Genomic DNA, 25,339 nt, shown 5'->3' on the forward strand with positions numbered 1-25,339 from the left:
TTGCTTGTAGGGTTGCTTAAAAATTTTCAAGCACATTTTTGCATTTTTCCTGATTTTTCGAAGATTTTCAAGGCTTTTTTTCTAAGTTGTGTCAAAATTATTTTTATTGTGGGGGAAAAGTTGCTATTGGATTGAGGCCTCAGGGTGCTAAGCAAGTCCTTATTTTTTGGGCCATATTGAGGCCTCAGCCCTTAGCAACTCGGTTGCTTATAAAATAATGTGTAATCGACCCTGACAAAATGTTGACGATTTGTGCACCCATTTTGCCTAAGCCACCTCCAAGAGTAGTTTATCGTTATCTTGTGATCACATCGTTTTTGCTACTCTCTCTAGATCTATCTTATCCTTTAGGGCTGACCTTCCAGCGCAGCTGGTTTATTTTTAATTTTTAATTCAGGAACAACCACAAATCATCAAGCCTTTGTCACTTTCAAGCCTGGAGCGTTTTACCCTGGATTACCAGTTCAACCGATATTGTTGAAATTCAAAGACAAATTGGTAATAAAAACAATAGAGTAGAGTCTCTTTAACTTGAACCTCCATAATTCGAATATCTCTTTAACTCGAACAAGTTTTCTCGTCCCTTCAGTTAACAATGCCTGATAAACTTTACTTCATAACTCGAAATTACCTTAACTCGAACAAACTTAAGTTCTCCCCCCTCGACTTCGAGTTATGGAGTCTCAACTGTATTCTTATATTTCTTAGAGACACCGCGGTAGGTGTTTCAGGAAAAAGGGTACTAGAGGGAAGGATACCTTTTTTATTTCTATTAGTTTCCGGTTGAGAAAGTCTCTTCAAAAAAAATTGGAAAATTTTTATAAATTTTATATTTTCTGTCCCATTCAAGGTTAATTTTGTGTAAGTTCTGGCAAAAAAAATGTAAAATCCCGGAGAATCTCCTACAGTTTTATATTTACATAAGAAAGTGTCGTCTATTCTTCTCATGGTGTAAATACTTTTATCGGATTAACTTTCGCGAGATTAAATTTCGCGATTTCGCGAATTTTTACCATTTTCGCGAAATTAAAACTCGCCAAAACACGTGAGATTCCTGACTCGCGAAATTAAATCCACCACAAAATTTTTTAAATCACATTTTCGGCGGAGAAACCAATCCAAAGTCTCCTTTTGTGGCAAAAAATGGCTATTTTTTAGCCGTTTTCAGGCTTATTCGCGAAATTAAATCCACGCGAAATTTTTCAAAACGCGAAATTTAATCCGATTAAAGTAGAAAAAACTTAAGTCAACTATGATCTAAATTTACCTTTTATAGATAAGGATTATATTCAAAATCTTATGAACCTACTTCTTAATATCTTCCCTATAGGATTATGCATCATGGACTTGGATGGGACCAAGCACGTAAGTATATTATCCTCATTATCGTTAGAAAACTCATCTGTCAAAAAGTGCGTCGGTCATAAATATTCGTCGGCAAAAGACTTTACCACCAATTAATTTTTCGTCACTTTTTGCGAATAAATTTCTTCTCAAACGTTTTTTTTTAAATGAATTTCCAAATTTTCCTTGCATTTAATGTAACATTCGAATTCAAAAATGATACCTACTTAGTAAATTGCTACTAAACATAAAGACAGGTTAATGATATTTAAATTGTGGTTTGACGAATCGCTAGAAAGAAACGCCGAGATTGTAATTATTAAAACGAACATTCGAAAAACGCTTACAAAGTAAGTTTTCGTTATTCAAAGAACTTGGGTTATTTAAAAAAGACTGACCACCGGGCCGTATTCCCGGGGGTAGGGAGGGATACTTAGGCAAATGGAGGGTAAGGGTATGTGCCACCCTCAAGGGTCCCTGTTTTGGACCTTCAAAGTCGTCGCAAAAATCACAATTTCTAATTTCAGCCCCCCCTCCCCCTAAGGGTCACAAAAGAAGTGAAACTACCAATATTTACCCCGAAAAAGGCCAAATTTCGGGAAAACAGTCCCGCTAAGGGTCCCAAATCTACAAAATTTCGTGTTTTTTTTCAATTTTAGACCCATAATTTTCCGATTTTCAAAAATCGGGCGGCACCACCCCGTTATCTCGCAAACCTAGTACCCCGCCCCCGGGCCGTATTGGACAGAACCGCAAGAAGATTCAATTTTAGTGAATCAAATCGCTAAAATAATTGTTAAAATATTGTCTCTGGTTTCAAATAAAAATTTTTTTGATTGTAATTACAGGAGAGAAGTATTGTTTGTCATGATGTCCAGGCTCATTAATCGTGCTGAAGTTGAGGTAATTTCGTTCGTTCGTTCGTTCGTTCGTTCGTACATTCGTTCATCTTCTCGATTTAAAGGACATCATTTAACGTATATTTTGCTATTCTCGTATAATTTGCTTACACATCGTTTTAAACAAAAGATTTTATTAATTTATGCTTGACGCTCGGCAATAAAAAAAAGGATCAAATGTAGGTGGAGCAACCCAGAGCGGGTAGATAGTTATCGAAAGAGGAACCTTCGGGTCGCCCTCGACTGCGTTTGCAGACTTACTTATATATTTTAAGTAAGGTTATGACTTGACTTTTTTCCATCTTTTCACAGGTTCTTCCAACTTACCATCCTACTCAAGCCGAAAAAGCTGATCCCTTTCTCTTCTCAAGAAATGTTCGTGATTATATGGGAAAGTATGATGATTCCTTTCTTTTGAAAACTACAACTTATCATGAGTGCCATTACAACCAATTACAACCAATCAGCTATTGGGTCCGTGATGTAATGTCAGAAGACATTACAATAGCGCATATCGTGAATAATGACAGTCTTTGAATAAAAAGATTTTTTTATCTTTTTTATGATATTTTTCTCGTATGCGTATTATCAACACTTTTACTTCTTTTTATCTCCGCCAAAACAGAGCGGCCAAGGTTCCAGTGACAGACCACTCATATGAAGATTGTAGACTAATGCAAACTGCACATTCACTTGGTCTGCCCATGGATGCTGGATTGGTCGAATATTATAAACTTAGCCCAATGATCGGGTAGGTATTTTGCTCTGATTGCCAAAATTAAGGATTACCAGCTGTGTAGACTTGAGTACCATGGTGGAGTGACGGGTAACAGCAAACCAACGTTTAGCCCTAGGTTCGATACATTAAGGGAACTACTTTTCGCGGTTTTGCGGAACTGATTTTTGCGGTGCGAGGGTACTGAATTGGCGCATTTTGCAGAACTAATTTTCTCGTTGACACCGTATTTTTGCCGAAATTCTTTCATTTTCTTAGGGTTTTTTGCAGATTGTAAGTAAAAATTGTGTTTCGCAAAACCAATTTTCGCGGTAGACACCCAAAAACGCGAAAACTAGTTCCCGCGAAAATATCCCCGTAAGCTATGTGAAGCACTACTGTAATTGACGTTAATTTGGCGTTATCATTTTTCTTTTCAGAATGAATTGTGACTGTATGATAGATTATATGAAGAAATTTGCTGAAATAGATTCTTCAAAAGATGGAAAGTTAGATTTGGAAGAATTTTGCGATTATCTTCATTTGCCAATCAGTTCGGAAGAAGTCAAAACTATTTTTCGCATCTATGATATTGTAAGAGTTTTACTTTTGTATCGGAGTATATACGACAAACTATCGGTCAGACCTTTTTGGGGAAATCAAGTCTTAAAGTTTTTATTTTCATAACAAGTTGGTATCGTTTGCTTACTCATCAATTTTAACTTATAAGCCTTTTCGTATTGAATTGATGCAATGCAACGGCTTCGCGCGTAACGGACGTTTTTTCTAACGTCAAAAGAAAGTGTGAAGTTTTTTATTAGTTTTTTGCTGTTTAAGTCGAGAAAAAGAAGAAAATCATCACATTTTTGCATCAAAAAGATTCTCGAACAGATTCTGCATCTTTTGGTGTATTTTCCATACTAAACGTCAACAGGAAATGGAAAAAATGAACTTTTTGCTCCTGATTCTGTTGTTTACATTGACTGACTCGTGTGCTATTCAACAAAAACAACGAGAGTACGCACTGTACACATCCAAAAGAACTTTCTACTCAGCTCCAATCACGTATTATGCAAACCATTGCTGTTATAACAGACTGTTACTGTGTGGAGATGTCGAAATCAATCCTGGACCCATTTTATGCGCCTCATGCAACAAAACAGTAAGAATAAACTCGAAACGGCTTGAGTGTGTATCGTGCAAAGAACAGCTTCACCATAAATGCGCCGGTAAGAATGTTCGAATAGATAATGCCCGTGTTCCGTATCTATGGACCTGTCACACGTGTACGTTAACCATCCATCCATTCTTCAATATTCGAAACTTGTCTGATTTGGATTCTACAGTGCCCGATCTAACCAACGGCACTACGCCTCCCTCTGTGGCTCTGCTCGACCAACATCGAAAGCACCTCTCCATAGCGCATCTGAACACCCAATCAATGAAATCTACCTTCGCCGAATTCGATATAATCACCATGTCCGAAACCTGGTTAAAAGACAATAAAAACTTGCTGTCTCACTATGAAATCGCAGGCTACGAAAAAGACTTTCGAAATCGTGACGCTAAACGTGGAGGTGGTGTCGGCTATTACATCAAATCAAACATCCTACACAAAGCCCGAAAGGATATCGAATCTTTTGACACAACCATTGAGCATCAGTGAATTGAACTTACTGGTAAGAATCGACTTTCCAATGTCCTAATCGGTATTGTTTATCAGCCCAGCAGCAAGTCTCGTGATAAGCTATATTGGTTAGTTAAATTCGAGTCACTGATTTCCCAAGCGACAATCGTTCACCACGGTCCAATAATCATCACAGGAGACTTGAACATCGATCTGCTTGTGCCCTCACCTGAGCACGAAGCCTGCAACAATATCTTGGGCACGCTCAATCTCAAACAACTAGTATCCGAACCCACGAGAAAGTCGAGAACTCTTATTGACCACGTCATTACCAACACTGATACGAAATTGATCGCGAGTGACGTTGTCTTCTGTGACGAAATATCTGATCATGACTCTCCATTTTGTATATTAAAAATCAATAAACCTCGATACGAACCTCGACACAAATACATTAGAGACGAGCGAAGCCTTGTATTTGAAAGCTATGTTAACGATTTTCGTGAGCTTCCATTGAACATCGTGTACGCTTTTGACAACACCTCAGATAAGGTCAGTGCACTCAATAAACTAATCACTGAGTGTATTGACCGCCATGCACCTATACGAAAAGTTAAATTGACACGCCCATCATCTCCGTGGATGAAAGATCTAGATGTACGAAACCTGCAGCGTCAGAAAGAAGAACTTCGAGTGAGTCTGAAAAACGATCGAAACGACGTACAGCTAGAGCAGCTCCGAAAGACAAGAAACGATCTCAAATCAAATATCCGAGATGCAAAGAAAAAGTTTCTAAAAAACCTTCTCGCAAATAAAACTTCCTCAGAATCATGGAATGTCATCAACAAAATTCTTCACCCTCGCTTGAAACGTATGAGTATCGATCCAGACGAAATCAACAAATTCTTCAATTCAACTGCTGTTCGCACGACGGGGAAGAATGCTGGAGAGCTCTCAAAATCTTTTATTCGCGAGTTACCTGATCATCCAGATAACTTCCATCTTCGCCATGCGACTCATGACGAAGTACTTAAAGCCATCCAAAAACTGAGATCGGACTGCTCAACCGGCCCAGACAATATCCCATCAAAGTTCGTCAAAGCAGTGTCAGAATACCTCGCATCACCCCTGACTCACATCATCAACAGCTGTATAACAACGTCAACTTTTCCAGACGACTGGAAAATTAGCCGAATCTGTCCTGTACCCAAAATCAACGATCCCCAATCACTAGTCGACTACAGACCCATCAGCATCCTACCAATCCTATCCAAGGTATTCGAAAGAGTCATTCTTCAACAACTTACAGACCACATTGAAACGAAATCTATTTACCTCGACAGTCAATCCGGTTTCCGAAAATCTCATTCAACCACAACTGTTCTACTTAAACTGAAAGATGATATTAAAACTGCTATGAGTAGAAGTGAAGTGACCTTATCGATTTTTGCCGATTTCTCGAAAGCTTTTGATACAGTTGATTATCGTATTCTACTGGAGCATCTCAACAATCTTGGCTTCTCCCGACAAGTCTTGTTTCTTATCGGTGATTATCTGTCCAACCGTAAACAGTACGCTCAGATCGACGACAAATCGTCTAACAAGTTAAACGTTCAGTTTGGTGTTCCACAGGGCAGTATACTCGGCCCTATTCTGTTTAACTTATACATTACCACAATAAACACTAATGGTCAGAGTACCTATCTTCTCTACGCTGACGATACAACACTACTACGCCACGCAAAAATCAAAGAGATACAAAATACCATCGAATCCGTACAGATAGAAATCGATAACATTAACCAGTGGTCGGACCGAAATAATCTCTGTTTGAATGCTAAGAAAACAAAAATGACTGTATTTTCAACCAGACAGCTAGCACAACGCCACTCGCTTGCTGACTTGGTTGCCGAGATAAAAAGTGCCGGCCAAGACATCGAAAGAGTCCAGAACTTCAAGATTCTCGGCGTCAAATTCAACGAGCATCTTGATTGGACTGAGCATGTTAATCAGACGCTAAAGTGCTGTTTTGCTAAACTTCGTAACTTGAAACAGTTTCAAAACATCACAACGTGGCACCAACGTAAAATGCTAGTGGAGTCTTTGGTGCTCAGCAAATTAATGTATGGATCTGTGCTACTTTCAGATGCTGCAAAATACCAACTAAAACGTTTGCAGAAAGTTCAGAACGCCGCGGCTGGTTTTGTGCTGAAGCGCCACGCCTCCATCAAAGATGTTATCGAGCTGAAATGGCTACCCGTCACCGAAATGATCGACTTCACCATGGCAAAAACCGTACACAGCGCACTCCATAACCCCGATTGGCCATCTTACCTACGCCTATCCAAAGTAACCAACCCTGACAGAGAGCTGCGTTCTGAAAACATTATTTTGCATGATGTTGAAAACAGAAATCGTGTGGCCGGTACCTTTGAGCACGAGGGTGCTACATGTTTTAATGACTTACCTATCAACATAAAGCATATCGAATCAAAAGATAGCTTTGCAAATCAAGCTTGGAAATTTTATTTTGATAGGGCATTAGCTAAATCATTGACTTCAATTTGATCTTTGAAATTTTTCAATAATCACCTATTCGAAGTTACCTAAGTATCTCAATAACTATATTCTTGATAGTGTTGCGAATTCTAATGTTTTACTACTTCAAGATTCTAACCTAACTCCATCCTTTCCTTTTCATTGAACGTTTTTGACACATTAAGCTTTAAATTAGTTTAAAATTTATTTACATTTATGCTTATATATCTATATCTATAATTATAATATAATATAATTATAAAATATTAGTGCCTTTTTATGTTTCATCTTTTCAACACTTTCTCTCCTTGAGGTCAGATCTCTGATCTTCACCATATATATTTTTAACAATAAGGCTGGGACAGCATACTCCTTTTTTTAGTATCTTATTTAGTATCTTATTTTTTTTTGTATCACATTCCTCAACTCAAACGCCTCATCGAATTAACTACAATATTTTTTTATTTTTTTTTCACACTTCTCACAATCTTGTTTCTATGCCTAGTCCTCGGCCTATATAAATTCATAATATATTTACGAGATATTATTTATCTAAAAATAGTTTATTTATTTCTTACTGTCTGTCATAATTTATCTAGGACGACTATCTTGCGAACAAGCCGTTATCCAGTTTAATTATTACTAATCGAACAAACTTCCAAACGTCATATTTCAGTATTCTGATTCCGAGCTTCACTTAGTTTTCCTTATTCCTTCTGATGAGTCCTTCTTCCCGTATCTGTTCGAGTTGTTAGTTATTTATATATTTCATACACACAGCATATACATTATATAACACTTTTCTTGTAAGAAGAACCAATATTTTTGGAGATCAAGGAAATAATAATGTTAAAAAAAAAAAAAAAAAATTGACTCCGTGTCTGTGTGGAGTAAGATTGGTCAGAAAGAAGGAAAGAAAAACAATTTTTGTTTATTCAGCACGACTAATTCGAAATCGAATGGGGAATCGTATCCGTTCGAATTAGAAAGAGATTCAAATTATAGAAAGTTTTTTAAGATAGTTTCTTCTTGACGGGGAAGCAAGATCGAATTATAGAAAGATTCGAATTAGAGGGAGAGTTAATTAGTTTTACTTTATGTTTTTGTTAGGACGGTGACAACTTGATCACATTTCGTGAATATTTACTTGGATTCACTTTAATCTCAAGACCCTTCAATACAGAAGAAAATATCGAAACTGCATTCGCTGTAAGTTTGACATTTTAAATGGGGTATTCATAATATGCACCATTGCAATGTCTTCCACGGATCCAACAGCTGATTGGTTGCAAGTGATGTCTTGACTGATTTTACGTCACTTACAACCAATCAGCTACTGGGTCCGTGAGGTATTATCAGAAGACATTGCAATGGTGCATATCATGAATAGGAGAAAAAATGTGCATCCCCCTGTTGAGGAGGTCTTCTTGGGAAAGGTGACCCCTGGAATTTATTTTTTCAATTTTTCAGGATCCCCTTGGATTTTCCATTTAATTTTACTGACCCCTCTGGATTTTTCACCCTACCCCATATGGTCTAAGACCATGTTCACACGGTATTGTTCCATTTCGCTCCTTAACTAAACGAAGCCATTCTATTGGTTAGAAGTGACGTTGAACTTGAATTTAACCAATAGAAAGGCTTCATTTCGTTTCGGAGTGAAAGGGAACAATACCGTGTGAACGTGGTCTAAATATCAGTTGAAAGTTTTATCTTTTTCTCATATTAGATGTTTGACCCCGATAATACGGGACACATTGAATATGACAATTTCTCAACACCCATCCAAAGTGTGTTACCGATTGAAGAGAAACATATCAAGTTAATTTACAAGAATATGAACGCTGAGGGCAATGGGAAGGTCACTAAAGGTAAGAGAATTCTTGGCCCCTGTCGATGTTAGCTTGAATTAATTTTTTCGATGACATCAGCAAAGTAAGGATTTTCTCAAATTTTTGCTGATTTTTTTCTAACGTCATTAGAATTTCGTCGTTTTTTTCTAAAGATAAATCTTGTAAGATTCATATTTCGCCCAAATTTTGAAGGGAATTGAATGGATAATTTTTAAGAAATTCAATTTATCATTAGAAAATTATCTTGTATTTATTCAATCACCAATACGCGTTCCGTAAAAACATTGAGCAATCTATATTGTCTCTAGTCTGAATCGCAGACCTCTAAAAAACCCCAGGTAGTATAGATCTTTGTTTGTTTCAACATCCAACAATATATAAGGAGCACGAATCCGTTAGTGGATGTTAGCAGCCTGCAATTGTCACATAATCTTGAAATTCCGTTCTTTTCTTTCTAGATTCATTTCGTACATTTTGTTTGAATAAACCGGAATACGCTCTCCTTTTCATCCACTTCCGTCATCTTAAAGAACGATCTTCCTCGATGACATTTTCAAGACCGGAATTACGCCGGACATCCGTCACTGAAGCGGACACTGAAATAATGCCGGACGTCCAAATATGATGATATTTAGTGAAATTTGTTTCCGTGTAAGCTACTTGTTTTTCTTATTTATTTTTCATTCTTATTATTGTATTTCCTTGATTGTTTTGGTGATGATTGAATTGGCGATATTGATGAGACACAGAGAAAAATTTCCAGATTATGTGACGTTAACCTTGGATGAACATGTGCCGGATTTGTCATTTTTTGAGTTTTTTTATCGACGTATTGATACTATCGTTGTTTCTATTGACAACAATGAAGAAAAATTGATGGTGATCGTATATGATATATGTGACGCATACAATATGGCTGGAAACTTACTCAGCCAAAATTTAATGTATTGGTATGTATGCGAAATTAGTTTGAGAAATTTACGGGTGAAAATTGAAAGCAGTTTAAATATGGTTGAACTTATTCAAACAAAGTTTGTGAAAATGACCGAAAAATTAATTGCTGCAAAAAAACATCTGTGAAATAATGACCAGGTATTAAAAACTGCTGGCTGAATTTGAATTCTGGAGAAATTCTTTGGATTTAATTTCCATACAGGGGGTAGACAAACTTTTTCAAGCCAAAAAAAAATTGTGGATACCCCCTGGAAAATGGCAAAATTTGCTGAAAAAATCTTTTGGAAAATTTCTTTTTATATTTTAAAGTGACGGTGGACGAACTTTTAAAAATAATTTTTTACCCCCTGGAAAATAAAAAAGCACTCTTTTGAACCCTCTGGAAATTCTGCTCAAGTCACCCCCTGGAAATGTTCTTCCACCCCCTGTATGAACATAAAATGGAATGGCCCATTAGATGGACAGTAATTTTGTTTCATACCTAAGTTTACGTTAAAGTTTTATAATATTTATAACCGATCAAATTTGTTTTATTTAATAATTATATAAATATATTTTAGCACTATTTACAGTTTAGATTTTTTTGTTACTGCACTATTTTCAGTTTATTTTAACAATAGTTTTTTTTACTTATTATTTTGTAGCTGTTAAAATTTCTTTGTAGTTTTTTTATAATAATTAATATATATTTAAAAGTGAGATTTTATGATTGCGTGTTGGTCTTTAATTCACGTTAAACAAATATTTAATTTATGCAATAAATTATACTATTATATGCTATATTTGGGAATTTCAGATGTGGTAGTTTATTAATATCTCAAAGGTATGTGGAAATTTCTTTTTGACATTTAGCGCCCATTCGTGCTATATTATAAAGTTATACAAGTTATACTCTGTTGGAGAGATATTTCCAAGGTGAATAATCGTAAGGATAGAAGATTTTTGAAAAATTGAAAAATGAAGAAGATGTAGATTTTTTTTCTGTTTCAAAAATCATAACATGAAATTTTTTATGAAAACTTTATCTAAGAAAGATATGAAAAAATATTCGTTCAAATATTATATACTAGAAAGTAGCTGTCGCTAAGAATGCCCCGAAGAGCTTCCTTTCGAAATATCCCAAAGTAAGCAACATTACGTGTAGATTTTAAATTCGTTTTATCGATAAAATTTAAGTTGGAGGAAGAAAGCTTGGTTTCAACTTTACTTTTGAGATGACATGGGATAGACGGTCGCTCACATCTCAAAAAGAGAAGTTATCGCTCATATGTTATCACAGTGGAAACGCCAAAAATTCTGAAAATTGATTTGATTCTTATAAAGTAGATGCTTATAATAAAAATAAACATGCTCATCTTTTTCGCCATCCTTTCTTTACTTTCTAATAACTAATTACCGAAAGATATATTGCCTTCGATCAAGAGATATTGATTTGATTCTTAATAAAAATAAACATGCTCATCTTTTTCGCCATTCTTTGTTTACTTTGTAAGAACTTATTACCGAAAGGCATATTGCCTTCAATCAAGAGATATTGATTTGATTCTTATGAAGTAGATGCTTATAATAAAAATAAATATGCTCAATTTTTTCGTCATTCTTTGTTTACTTTGAAAGAACTAATTACTGAAAGGTATATGGCCTTCAATCAAGAGTTATTGATTTGATTCCTATAAAGTACCAAGTAGCAACAAAAGAAATATAATATTAGGTGCGAGCGAACATTTTTAACCGCGGCGGCCCGCTCAGAATCGGAAGAAACAACATGAATCTGAACATGAATATTTTTCTGGCGAGCAAGTTCGCTACGTGAAGCAACAAAAGCCCCTGCGGGGCAATTATATAATAAATAAAAAATGTCGTTTCATGATTTTTGAAACAGAAGAAAACAGAAGAAAAATCTTCATTTTTCTTCTTCAATTTGCGATTTCATGGAAATATTCGATGTGTTAAATATTTCTTCTCTAGATCATCCTTCCAACGGTATATAACTTTATAACATTGCATGAATGGGTGCTTTTAGTGAAAAAAGATATATATATTTCGAACCAAAATAATACTTTGAAAATAAAAAATATTTTGAGTTTGTTTGATTAAAGTGACGGGATCTTTTCAAATAAAAAAAATCGAAAATGAAGAGCAACGAAAAATCTTCATTTCAAATTCTCCTGAAACTTAGCTGATTTCAAATTTCAAATAATTTCAGATCAATGTTATTGCATATTTTAACACTTGAAATCTACTACAAAAAATTTTCTGATTTGCCTCTGGTATTACGTTTGTCAACCAAATAGTTTTCCTTCCCGAAGTAATAAGTTCAAAGACTGAAAATGAAATGATTTAAAGAATATACTTTTTTCTAAAGAATATTTTTTTTCTCAAAACCAATAAAGTTCTTCTTATTTTTTGGCCCTTTAAGTCTCAAATTGTCCTTTTCCTGTTGCTTTTATTTAAGGGCAAAACTGAGGTATTTTAGGTATTTACCCGATTGGTAGATCTCATTGTTTTTATAAAATCATTCTTATAAAAAAGGCGTAGTAAAATACGGAGTCTCAAAATAGGTATTTTTCTGAAACTTTAAAACTTTTGTATTATATTGAGCCTATGTTCCTGTTAAAAAAACGCTCTGCTGGAAAACCTTGTTTTTTTCCCTGCAGTCGTTGTTTTATTTTATGAGATATTTGATGATATGTATTTTAACTTATATTCAAAATGTATATTTTAGATGGATATATTGTTACCATTTCAAGAGTTTAAAAAAGTAAAAAAATATCTTATAATGAGGAAACCATTATTGGTCACATTGATTTCAGAAGCCCCGAAGGGGCTAGATCCAAAACTCCTGGATGGGAAATGAAGCCACTTATCGTCTGCAACCCACCTGTTTTTAAAACAAAATTTCTAAATGCGGGGCAAACTTAAGGCTTCACTTTTTCTTGCTTGAGAGAGGTTAAAGATTCATCTCTAGTCCTTTAAGGGCTTCAAACTTAATGTTTGGTCATTCTCTGGTGAAAATAAAATAGACTGTTCTGGAAAAGAAAATACCTAGGGGTAAAACTTAGGCGGCTGAAAATTAAAAGGGTCTCTTAAAAAAAAAATTTTCTGGGATACCGAAATTCTAGTTTATTTACACCTTTTTTATAAGAACATCCAAAAGCCCTTAGGTGCTTTTACTTTTTGCTTTTGAAGATTAAAATGTTCTTAAAACAACTTATAATATTCTTATTTTCACAGTTTTATGAGTATTTTTGTGTATTTTCCTAAGAAATTGGTTGCAGTTTGTTCTTAGAAAAAGCTATACTGAAGCTTTTGATTTTTTTTTTTTTAACTGTCCAAATTTTACCTATAGTTGATTCAAATTCAATTAAAACATACTGTGCATTAGACATTAAATTTAATTATATTTTCTTCATCTTTTACATTTTAATTGATCTGTTTTTATTTTTAAGTTCATGGTTGAGAGAATTCGAACGTTTTTAAACATTCTAATGGTTGTTTGTGTTAACATTCGGCACAATTGTGTTTACGCATGTGCGGAAACTGTTTGTTTTAGCTGCACTAGCCGTTTTCAAAAATGATTTTGCAAGGAAAGCTACTTTAAAGAATTTGCTAGTTAGAAAGAAAATAGTCAAGGTGTTGAGATCCTGGGCCGGCACCAGGATTATGGTTGACTCCACAATCTCTGGAGATTGAAACGATCAATTTCTGGACATTTTATCAAACATATTGCAGTCTACACCGAAAGATTGTTTAAGTGGGCTATTTGATTGGTTCGATAATATCTGGTACAAACTTATTGGTGAATTATTCAAATCGTATATTTTTGATCACATCAGTCTAACACCAAAACATTGCCATAATATTGAATGGATATTTCTTGTCTAGTATCTTTGGAATTTATGATAATCTGTAACCTAGAGTTTGTGGGTGAATGATTCGAATCGAAGAATCGACATAACATGCTGACATGATAGTTAATTTAAACATAGAAGTTTGGAAGTAACGGATTCAAATAGGGAGTATCGAGGAATATCCCGTTTTGATGCAATGGAATCATTAACACGATATACTTTATCGTTTCTTCTTGTTCTTGCTGGACTTATGTACACAATGTGCTCAAAAGATCTTTGTTTTGGTGTTGTAGGAGACATAGGTGGGATGCCAAAACCACCTTTTCAAACGACGGCTCAAAAGAAAGTTGCTAATCTATTGGCAAAGGTATAAATTGTTATAGATGGTCCCTCTCACAAATTCTATACAGTTCCTTTTAGATTTCTATACAGAGCTGTGTTAGTAGGGGGGGGGGGGGGATTTGTAAAATTGCTCGATTTTTGTAGTCAAAGCACTTGTTATACATTATTAGAAATCTAAGGGATAGGGGAATCAAAATAACTTGGGTGCCAATTTTTTTTCAGAGACTTTGTGTGATTTTTGGACAAATATGACGGAAAAAATTATAGGGTCAAAAATTAATGAAAATTTTAGCTTGAGAAAATAGAAACCTGTTGTATATTTTTGGAAAGCTCTCAAAAATTAAGATATATTGCGACTATACGTGATTTCAGTACCTAACTCGAGATATTGAGCTTCAAAAAGTAAAAACTGGACAAAACAGCTGTTTCTGGCTGAAAAACACTGTTTTTAAGGGTCAAGCGAAAATCGAGCGACCTCAAAAAAAACGAACAAATTCCCCCTGCTATCTGTGAGGTTTGATACTTTTTCCTGTATGGATGCTTGGCTTTTATATACTTGAAATCTGAGGATGAACCAAAACTAGAGCTTGAACCTCTTTAACTCAGCTGTCTCCTTAACTCAAAAAAAAATCTTGATACACCCGGGGGTACTTAGGCATAAATGGGTGCTGGGTATGTGCGGACGGTAAGGATCAGTTTTTTCACCCTTCAAAGTTTCTCTAAGGGTCACAAAAATCAGAAAAATTCAAATCAGTCACTCTAAGAGTCGGAAAATTCATGATTTTTAAGAAATATTTTCAAAAAAGTCTCTCTAAGGGTCACCTTTACAACAAAAATCAGTCTCAGGTCAGTTTTTGGAGGTCCCATCCACACATACCCCTCACCCGCCAACCCTAGCATGACCCTAGTACCCCCCCCGGGTTGATACTAAATTACTTTAAAATCTTTAACATAGGCTACTTGACGTTAAAGGTTAAGTGTTACTTCAATAGTTCTCTACCAAGTGTGTAAAGCAAAAATGTTCATTCTGAAACCGTACACATTTTTTATAAGAACATCCAAAGTTTTTGAAGCCTTCAGATGTTCTTAATCTTTTCAGTTCTAAGCCTAAAAATGTTCTTAAAATGTTCCCTATTTTTACCATTCTTTGAGTATTTTTGTGCTATTTCCTAAGAAATTTGGTGATTTAAAGCACGAAGCTTTAAAATGTTCTCAACTTGTTCTTAATATTTTTGCCATCGAAACCTTATGTTCTTATATAGTTTGTTCTTATAATAATTAATACATGTATTACAGGTTATTGAGCAGAATAATTGTCAATTCATTGTGGGTGTTGGTGATAATTTCTACTTCAATGGTGTTAAAAACGTAGAAGATCCTCGATTCTTTTGGACATACGAGCGTACATACTCGCATTCAGCATTGAAAATTCCCTGGTATATGATTGCTGGCAATCATGATCATGCTGCCAACGTTTCAGCTCAAATCGCATATAGTAAAGTATCTAAACGGTGGCACTTCCCAGATTTCTTCTATAATAAGGGTAAGGAATCCTATTGTATGCGCTATTGCATTGTCTTCTTCATTACATCACCGACTCAATAGCTGATTGGTTGTAAATGACGTAAAATCAGTCAATACGTCACTTTCGACCAATCAGCTGTTTGGTACGTTGCAATGATGTATATCATGGCATGGGTTATATTGTATTTTGAAGGTCCTAAAATGCTAACTAGACATGAAGGGAAGCTTTTATATGATTAAAACATCCAAAACTTTTGAAGCCTTCGGTTGTTCTCAACTTTTTCAGTTTAAAGCCTAAAAATGTTCTTAACATGTTCTTATTTTGACCATTTTGTGGATCCTTTTTACTATTTTCCTAAGAAATATGGGACTAGCTGGAGTTTTTACAAGCTCTTACGTGATTTGGTTGGTCGTTAAGATGTCATAAAACGATGTTATTACTTTTTCTAAAGAACGCGTCATTTCTATAATTTCAAATGACCAATTAGTGAAGTACCTTATAAAAACTCCAGCTCATCCCAGAAATATGGGGTTTTTGAGTCCACAAAGCCTTAAAATTTTCTTAACTTGTTTTTAACATTTTGGCTATCGAAGCCTTATGTTCTTATATAGTTTGTTCTTATAAAAAACCTGATGTGCCATTGCATTGTCTTCTGACATTACATCATGGACTCAGTAGCTGATTGGTTGTAAGTGACGTAAAATCAGTCAATACGTCACTTTCAACCAATCAGCTGTTTGGTCCGTGGAAGACATTGCAATGGTGCATATCATGGATTCTATTGTATTTTGAAGGTCCTAAAATGCTAACTAGACATGAAAGGAAGCTTTTGTATGATTTATTTTTGTAGAATGAGATTTATTGTTGAGACAGGGATATAATTAAGTTAGTTTAGACCCTATAGCTTTTCTTCGGTCCAGTAGGGAAATGATCTCAACGTACAATGGAAAAGAAGCACTTGATATTGGTAAAGAATGTAAAATTGTGGCCATAATTCCTTTGCCGCTATTATCAACATGATGTTAGTTTTTCCGGTCCGGTAGAAGCCTTCGACCCAACAAGATTTATAATTGCTGGATAAGATTATTTGGCACTTAAAGGTTCATAAGTCTGTAATCAATAATAATAAAAATAGTAATAACAATATTGTTTTACAAATTCGCAGGCCACCGTGCGGACACATGGGCCTCTATGAATCGCTCATACATTTTGGGTTAATTATTTACATTGTTATAGTATAGACAGGTATGCAACAATAGTGACACTTTCAATCATATTCAAAATCTTTTGCTTGCCAGGCCACACTAAGAGTCTCTTTAAATTCTTCCACTGAGGATGAGTTGACTACTTTTGAAGGGCATACTGGAGAAGTGGGACGTGGGACGGTGGGACGCTCAGGTGGGACGCTCGAGTGGGACGCTCAGGTGGGACGCTAAGGTGGGACGGTAGTGGGACGCTAAGGTGGGACGGTAGTGGGACGCTAAGGTGGGACGCTAAGGTGGGACGCTAAAGTGGGACGGTAGTGGGACGCTAAGGTGGGACGGTAGTGGGACGGTAGTGGGACGCTAAGGTGGGACGGTAGTGGGACGCTAAGGTGGGACGGTAGTGGGACGCTAAGGTGGACGTAGGTGGGACGGTAGTGGGACGCTCAGGTGGGACTGTAGTGGGACGCTCTCTCGTAAGGCTTTTGTATTTTTGCTTCTCTGATAATTATGTACGAGTAAAAAAGAACTCAATATGAGTAAATGAATACTTTCACAAAACACATATACATGATCTGTTCTTCAGTTTTCAACCTACACAGGATTTCGGCCAAAATATATATATTGATTTTTTTTATCATATAGTGGATGATAAACGATAATAATAATATTCAAATTGGATGTTTGATCGAAAACGCTACCAAGCAATATGCGTGCGAGTCAGAAATAAACACCGGAAAATGTGTAATCAATTTCTGGCTCCTTATCTTCAGGCTCATATTGTCTAATTTATAGAACAATTTTATTATTTTCCAACACTTTCAATCCTTTGCAACTTTGTCTAGGCTAATGGCCAGTAAAACTTTTTTACCCCCTTTAATCATATATAACAGGTTTCAATAGGTTTTAGATTCTTCACACTAAGGTTTTTACAAAAGTGGTCCAGCAGCAGCCTGACTATATTTCGAAGAGTTTATATTTATTGAGAATAACAAAGTAATCATTCGAATCAGAGGGGTTTCCCCAGAAACACGATTTTGAATTCGAATGAAAAGAAAACATTCTAATTGTAATAAAGGGCTTTCCCCTCAGCATGAGTGGCACGGTAGTGGAACGTTCTGACGTTCAAGTGGGACGCTCTTTTATTAGAATATTGTCTTTTTGTCTTTATAATTATTTAATGAAAAATGTGAAATCAATTTCTGGCTCCTTTTCTTTTGGTTTGGCTAGTAATTTATAGAACACTACTGTAAGTCTGCGATAACGTATTTCGAAAAAAAAATGATGCACAAACAAATGAAAATAAAACCAAAAAACTCAATAAAAATCTAAAAACAACTTTCAACGATGGACACGCGAGTTTAAAAATCTTTAGCCTAGTCAACTTCAAAAAATTTGATGAAAGAAGTTTTGGGCGCCACGTGTATGTTTCACCTCACGGGTTTTCCCTTTCACGTGAACAATGTGGATACTTTTATTATTCATGCTGATGGTGTAACCCTTTGTTGTCGATTCGAATGTTTTCCTTTCATTCGAATTTTGAATTCGAAAAGTAAACATCTTGTCTCTGGGGAAATCCCTTTGATTGGAATGTTCATTTTTTATATGATACTCTTTAAAATCAGTTCTCGCAGATTTAGACATTTAGCCTCTAGGCTAAAAAGAGCGTTAGAATTGTTGAAATTGCTCTGTAAATTACACACTTGAATTACACAAAAAGAGCCAAGAGGAGGAGCCAGAAATTGACTTATCTGGCTGACTAGCTTTTTGTGCCTTTGTAGCTTCGATCAAATTGATTATGTTATTATTTTATAATCCATTCACTATGAAAAAAGTCAAAAACATTTCGATCGATCTGTGTATTGTTTATAAGTACTTGACCTGTCCCTCTTCACTGTATTATAAAAAGAAAAAGACAAAATACATATAAAAGAGCGTCCCACTACCGTCCCACTACCGTCCCACCTTAGCGTCCCACTACCGTCCCACCTTAGCGTCCCACTACCGTCCCACCTTAGCGTCCCACTACCGTCCCACTTTAGCGTCCCCACTACCGCCCACTTAGCGCCACCCTTAGCGTCCCACTACCGTCCCACCTTAGCGTCCCCACTACCGTACCTCCCACTTGAGCGTCCCACCTGAGCGTCCCACTCGAGCGTCCCCCTGAGCCCTCGAGCGTCCCACCGTCCCACCGTCCCACGTCCCACTTCTCCAGTATGCCCTTTTGAAGGCAAACTATTCCACTGCTTAATGCCCCGATAGTATAGGGAGTTACTCTGCGGACCGCGAACACCATCGTTCCCAAAGATTACTACTAATTCAGAGTCGTGCGTTCTCATAGGTCTCCCTCGCTGGTTACATTTCTTAGGGATGCAAGATTTGTCATAGTAGTTTAGATGTTTAAAGATCTCAACCACGTCACTTACCACGCGTCTGTATTTTAGACTAGTTATTCCGATTCTTTGCTTTCGATTTTCATAGCTTAGCTGTCCACATGTCTCAACGTTTTTAGATGCGCGTCGCTGAACACCTTCTATCAATCTCGCGTGTTTTATCAGTTTTGGTGACCAGATAACCTGGGCGTATTCTAAGTGTGGTCTGACAAATGTTACGTACAGTTTTCGAGACAGTTCTGGAGTGAGGTACGTGAAGGTCCGCCTGATAAGACCAGCCATTGAATTAGCTTGGTTTGATATGTGTTGGTCAAAGGAGAGATTCTTATCGATGATAACACCAAGATCTTTTTCGAATGATACACGTTCAAGGATTTTATCCCCTAGTGTGTATTCGTGTACATGTTTGATATTATTTGGCTTTCCTAGGGTTAGCACATGACATTTGTTAGGATGAAAAGTTAATAGCCATGTTTCGGACCACTTTTGTAGTTGGTTGATATCGTTTTGTATTACTAGTGCATCCTCAATTGATTCCACTTTATTGACGAGTTTGGTGTCGTCAGCAAAAAGGAATAGTTTTGACTTAACGGAATCTGGTAGATCGTTGATATAGAGAACGAGGGTAGGCCCTAGGACACTACCTTGAGGCACTCCACTGAGCACTGCTTTTTGCACCGATTCAACTCCATTTACTTTGACATAATAATCAAGACAAACCATCTAAGCTAAAAGCTTCACAGAGTCCTGAGAGAGCTCATAAGTGTTTGATGGAAAATAACATCGACAGCTCTAGAAACTCTCCATAGAAAAATTGTGATTTTGATAAGCGCTTAACGAGTATGTCTATGTTTAGTCAGCAATTGTAGATATTAGTATTTTGATTTTTATTCAAATGCCAGTAATTTTCAAAATGAATTGGGGATGTAGGTTGTTTGTGTCTCTGTTGAAAATTTCAGTCTTTTTTGTTCTTTACTAGTGTTCAAGATTCCAGATTCAACGAAAACATTGGAGCTTTTGATGATTGATACAACCATGTTATGCTGGCATAGCAAGTGAGTTCATTGTTCTTTTACATGTCTACACCCCCTCCCCTTCTCACAGACCCGGTAGGATTTTTTTCAGCCAGTTGGGGTAAAAAAATTGGACCAAAGCTCAATGGGGATTGATTTTTTTTATGGCTGGGGATTTAAATTCTATTGTTTTCAAGTCACAAAAATTCAGTGGGGAGGGGAAAAATAGCATAATATTTTGCAGTGAGGATTGGTTTTTTTTATTATTTTCAGCGAGAACAAAAATCAAGTATATTTGTCCACTGGGGACGATATTTTGGCCGATTTTTTCAGTGGGAAGGGGTTCCAGTGGGTCTGTGAGAAGGGGATCTATGTCTGTCATTCAAAACCTTAGACAGCACTCATACAAGTCAAAGGACAAAATAAATATCAGACAAGAAATCCAGTTTTTGTACAGTCTTTCTCTAGGACACTATAATTTTGATTGTTTCACAGCCCCAATGAAAAGTTCTCCCTCAGTGGGGATAAAAATTTCTATTGAAATCCCAAAGGTGATAGAAAGTCTATTGTTCCAAGGTCAAAATATCCAGTGATGATGGCTTTGGAATGTAAATTTTAAACATTGAATTTCAAATGGGGATAAAATCAAAGTCAATTTCCCGGTGGTGCTGAAATTCTAGGGTTTTTCCCACAGGAGACGAAATTATTGCCAAATTTTACAGTGTGGTTGGGGTCACAGCGAGGCAGTAGGTCTGTGACACAGGGGTGTTCAAATCTTATCCGTTCAAGTTCTTTTTCACAGAAAGTCAAATTCACCATCACCAAAAGTACAATGGAAATGGATAGAAGATGCTCTCAAAAATTCCAAGTAAGACATTTGAATTCATCGTTAGCAATTTAGATTTATAAAGCCCGAAGGGCTAGATGTCGTGCTTTGGCTGAAAGGTGTGCCGAGGTTAGGTAGGAAATCCTACCTAGGTAACGTGACATTACAATAGAATTTTAGCGCTTGATCAATCAGAAGCTTCGCAGGTTTTTGAAAACTATCAGCGATATTTTTTGCGATATTCACTTTTTTTTGCTTGGAAGAGCTTAAAGCACGACATCTAGGCTTTACTGAAATCTGTGGCTATAAAGTTACCCTGCCAGATTTTATCAATTTCTAATTTTCTCCCTTCTCATTTGACCAGAGCTGATTACTTGGTGGTCGCAGGTCACCATCCAATGTACTCCAGTAGTAACCATGGTAACACAAGATGTCTTGTGGACCGTTTGAAACCGTTATTTGAAAAATATTCGGTCAACGCATACTTTAGTGGACATGATCACAACCTTCAGGTAAGAACCACTGACCTTGGCTAAGCAAAATCTTTGATCAGGATGATTTTTTGAAAGTGGTACCTTAATGGTATGCTACTCAATAGTGGTGTAAATGCATGGAGAGTGCCACATATTTTCACTGGAATACTTGTGATGATGAAGCGCCGTTAAACGTTAACTTTTAACATTGCAATGGCTTCTTTGCGGAGACCACATTCAAAAAATCTCCGATAAAAGATGGTGGGTATAGCTTGGTCCAGGGTTTATAAAGGTCAGTGGTGTAAGAACCACTTTCATTCAGAAACTAATTTTTGCGATTTTGAGCGTGAACTTATTTTTCAAATACAATTCGTTGAAGCTTCAAGGAAATTGCCTGAAATTCACGAAAAATCTTGAACGCAGAGAAAGTGAATTTAAAATTAATATTTTCATTGTTGGATCAATCTTACCCATTCTACAACAATAAAAACTTCAATTTCGTACGCTTTTTCGTTTTGACGTCTTTGCCCTTGATTTTCATAAATTAAAATGAGAAATCCACATTTAAAAGTCCTAAAATCGCTATTCGAGAGCTGTTGTCAGTTGAATGGTGTCAGTTATTACGGGTATTAAATGTTGTTATTCTTTTTCAAAATTTTGGGGTTCAGAGCTCTGCCAAGGAAACAAGAAAAAGGACCCTTTGACGTCACAGGGTTGAGATAGATTTTGGCACTTTTGACTTTTCACAAGTTGAACAATTTTTTTCTTAACAGGTCTGTCTATATTTTCTTGGACTAAATTAACTGGGAGTGTTTAATTTTTGGACCTTTTGAACCTTCTCGTATGGCATCTTAATTCTTGTATATGTTTGTTTACTTTCCAGCATATTCATGAAACAGATTCAGAAGTTCATTATTTCATCAGTGGCAGCGGAAACTTTGTTGATCAACGTTTCAATAACCGTCACAATTTACCCTTGGGTAGCTCCAAGTAAGTCTTTCAGCTTGTTGCCAGTGGGCCATTTTATATCCATACAGGGGGGGGGCGAACATTTCCTGAAGGGTAACCCAAAAACAATTTCCAGGGGCTATAAGAAAAGGTTTTTTTTAATTTTTGCATTTTCCAGGGGGTATCCCTGAATGGGTATTAAATGTAACAGCCCTTACCGCTTTTATGACCGTTTATTAAGTCGGCTTGTACAGTTTTGCCAAAAAGAAAAGAAATTTTTAGAAATGTATAAAAAACAACATTTTGGGAGGCTCTTTGCCTCAAGTCTGAAAACGAAATAATTTAAGCTATGAGCATTTGATGTAGGGGGGGGGGTACTAAAACCTTAGTACTAAAAGGGGTTTTGAGAATTTTTTGCATACCAATTTTAGAGAACTTTTAGGGACATTTTGGCACAGAGACCACCAACATTTGGTCTTCTCAGGACCATTTCTCTCAAAAGTTGCTACCTTTAAACAATGCTGCTTTAATTTTACTGAAATTTCAAATTTCGTTTTGAAAAATTCTGAAAAATCACGAATTTTTTTGAAAAAGATTCAAAAAACGATGCAAATCACTAATTTTAGTACAAATCTTAAATTTTAGTCTGGATACCACCTTTTTGGTATTTTACCCTGTTGTACTAAAAGAATTTTAGAGTTTTTTGGGTATACCACCACGTCACTAAACATCACGATGTCCAAGATTTTAACACTGACCCCCCCCCTGTTTGATGTAGGGTTTTGCAAGAGCTCAATCTCAAGATTCGTTATTTATATCTCTGTCTGTTACTTTTCTTTGGTCAGATTTGAATATGCTGAGAATTGTGGTTTCAATTTAGTCCATATTACAAAAGACAATATGAAACTAAAGACATTTACCGTCGAACCTGGCAGAGATTTGGGTTCAATATATGACGTCATCATGAATCCAAGAACAGTATCAAAACAATCAAATGGTTTAGAAGATAATGACCAATCAAATTTCATGTTGATAAATAATGACGGTGGGAACCAAATTGACAGGAGTACAGACATTGAACATCTGACAAAGTCCATCAAGAATGATAAATCAAGATCGAATCTTCAAAACGAAAATCAGAATTTCGGCTCTATAACGGAAGCTACAACTACGTCAAACATTCAACAAAAGTTAGCATCTGACGACGACTCTAAGAGGACTAATAAGAAATATTCCAATGACGCGCCGATTGATGAAAAACCAACTCCAGTACCGGCAACATTAATCGATACTAATAAACTAACGATCGATAATTTAAGCGATATTCCTTTATCAAGTTATAGTAATTTATCACCTTTAATACCGATTGAACAGGGTGAATCGATGACGACAAAATCATTAAACAAAACTGGGAATAATTTGAAAGATTTTATACTTGAACGCTTACCGGTTCAAAAAGTCGCCAATAATAAGAACCTGAAGCAAAATAGAACTAGTACAACTACAAAGAACAATCCATCTGATATTCTACATACGAACTCATCCATAACAAGAAAGCGACAAGATAATTCATACTATCAAAACTCAAATTATCTCTCTAATATTCAGCCAGGATACACTGGCTATAACCTACAATATCCAGTAAACAGTTATTACTACCAGACATTGTATCAACAGGGATTTCAACCGCAGAGCCAAGTTTATAATTATTGGGGAGCTAATAATTTACAATATCCGAGTGTTCAAATACGACAACCAAGCACTTATCTCTATCAACAACAATCTGGTTACCTAAGTTACCAGCAACAACAACAAAAATCGTTACCGTCTGAAAAGACTAAACGTGAAACAGTCGTTGTGCCCGTATCATCAAATCCGAAAAACGAAATGTTATCAAATTTTTTCGAAAAACAAAATTCAAAAACAGCAAATGTCAAATCAGCGTTATGACGAATATATTGGATTTAGGAGATTTTTTAATACTACAAATATTTTGTAAACCTTGTTTGCTTGGATTTGGTAAATAAAACCTCAAAAACGTTATTTGATGAAGAAGTGGTGGTTCCCCCCTCATTTTGGTCATAAATCGTTTATAAAATGACAACTTCTACATCAAATAACTCTCGTTCAGTACAGAAATCGACCATACTCGCTTAAAAGTCTTCTATATAGTTTTTCGAGAGCTTTCAGATTCTATAATTGGTTTTTTGGCCTAAAATGAGTTTGAAATTTCCGTAAAATTTGGGCCCTTGGGCTTTAGGCTAGGTTTTTACTAAATGGCTTCAAAAAATAAGGGCGACCCTTAAAATTTTTTTGGGCCGCCCTTCTGATATCAATCCATAGGGTATTAGGCATGTCTGGTCCAAATTTAGTGCTTTGTTCCAAATTTGCACGATAATTACACAAATCAGGCTTACTAGATTTGTTAAATAGCAAAGTCTGTTAAAAACTGCAAAAGATTTGATCTCACGTTACGAAATTTTTATCAACTTTAGTTTAAAGCTTAACGTACTAACGGGTCTTTCCAAAATTCAAATCAATCTGACTAGTCTAACATTGTACAATAGTTATGCTGTAGTCTGCAATTGTTAAATTATCTAAAAAGTTTTTATTTTACGAGTGAAAATTCTGAAAATTAAATTCAGCTATTCCAGGCTGAGAGTTGTTTTTAAATTGTTCTTACAAAGTCACCCTGGACAGTTCTTTTTTAATATGCTGTAGAAGCAAACGGTACGATGCGGAGACACGCTGAATACTGCTTTTATAGCAGGGGGCTATATTTTAGGCTTGATCTGACGTGTTTACGTTCCGAATTTTTCATCAACTGTAGTTTAAA

General features: G+C 36.0%; 2 protein-coding genes across 2 annotated transcripts; both read left to right on the forward strand.

Annotated features, from left to right (window-relative positions):
* Positions 1-238: 238 nt before the first annotated feature.
* Positions 239-9,607, forward strand: LOC136816648 (lysophosphatidylcholine acyltransferase 2-like). Its single transcript, XM_067072982.1, has 9 exons — positions 239-498; positions 1,331-1,365; positions 2,193-2,247; positions 2,556-2,638; positions 2,869-2,994; positions 3,399-3,552; positions 8,234-8,332; positions 8,853-8,994; positions 9,435-9,607. Exons 2-9 carry the CDS (start codon positions 1,352-1,354, stop codon positions 9,599-9,601), a joined length of 840 nt encoding a protein of 279 aa, XP_066929083.1. The 5' UTR covers positions 239-498; positions 1,331-1,351; the 3' UTR covers positions 9,602-9,607.
* A 3,887-nt stretch (positions 9,608-13,494) lies between these two features.
* On the forward strand, positions 13,495-24,553 carry LOC136816649 (putative uncharacterized protein DDB_G0271606). Its single transcript, XM_067072983.1, has 7 exons — positions 13,495-14,148; positions 15,420-15,666; positions 20,223-20,298; positions 21,059-21,124; positions 21,447-21,594; positions 22,439-22,545; positions 23,349-24,553. The coding sequence occupies exons 1-7, from the start codon at positions 13,978-13,980 to the stop codon at positions 24,451-24,453; spliced, it is 1,920 nt and encodes a 639-aa protein (XP_066929084.1). The 5' UTR covers positions 13,495-13,977; the 3' UTR covers positions 24,454-24,553.
* Positions 24,554-25,339: the final 786 nt, after the last annotated feature.

The sequence above is a fragment of the Clytia hemisphaerica genome, unplaced genomic scaffold (genome assembly GCF_902728285.1).
Source record: "Clytia hemisphaerica strain Z4C2 unplaced genomic scaffold, Clytia hemisphaerica genome assembly, whole genome shotgun sequence".
Classification (NCBI taxonomy): Eukaryota; Metazoa; Cnidaria; class Hydrozoa; order Leptothecata; family Clytiidae; genus Clytia; species Clytia hemisphaerica.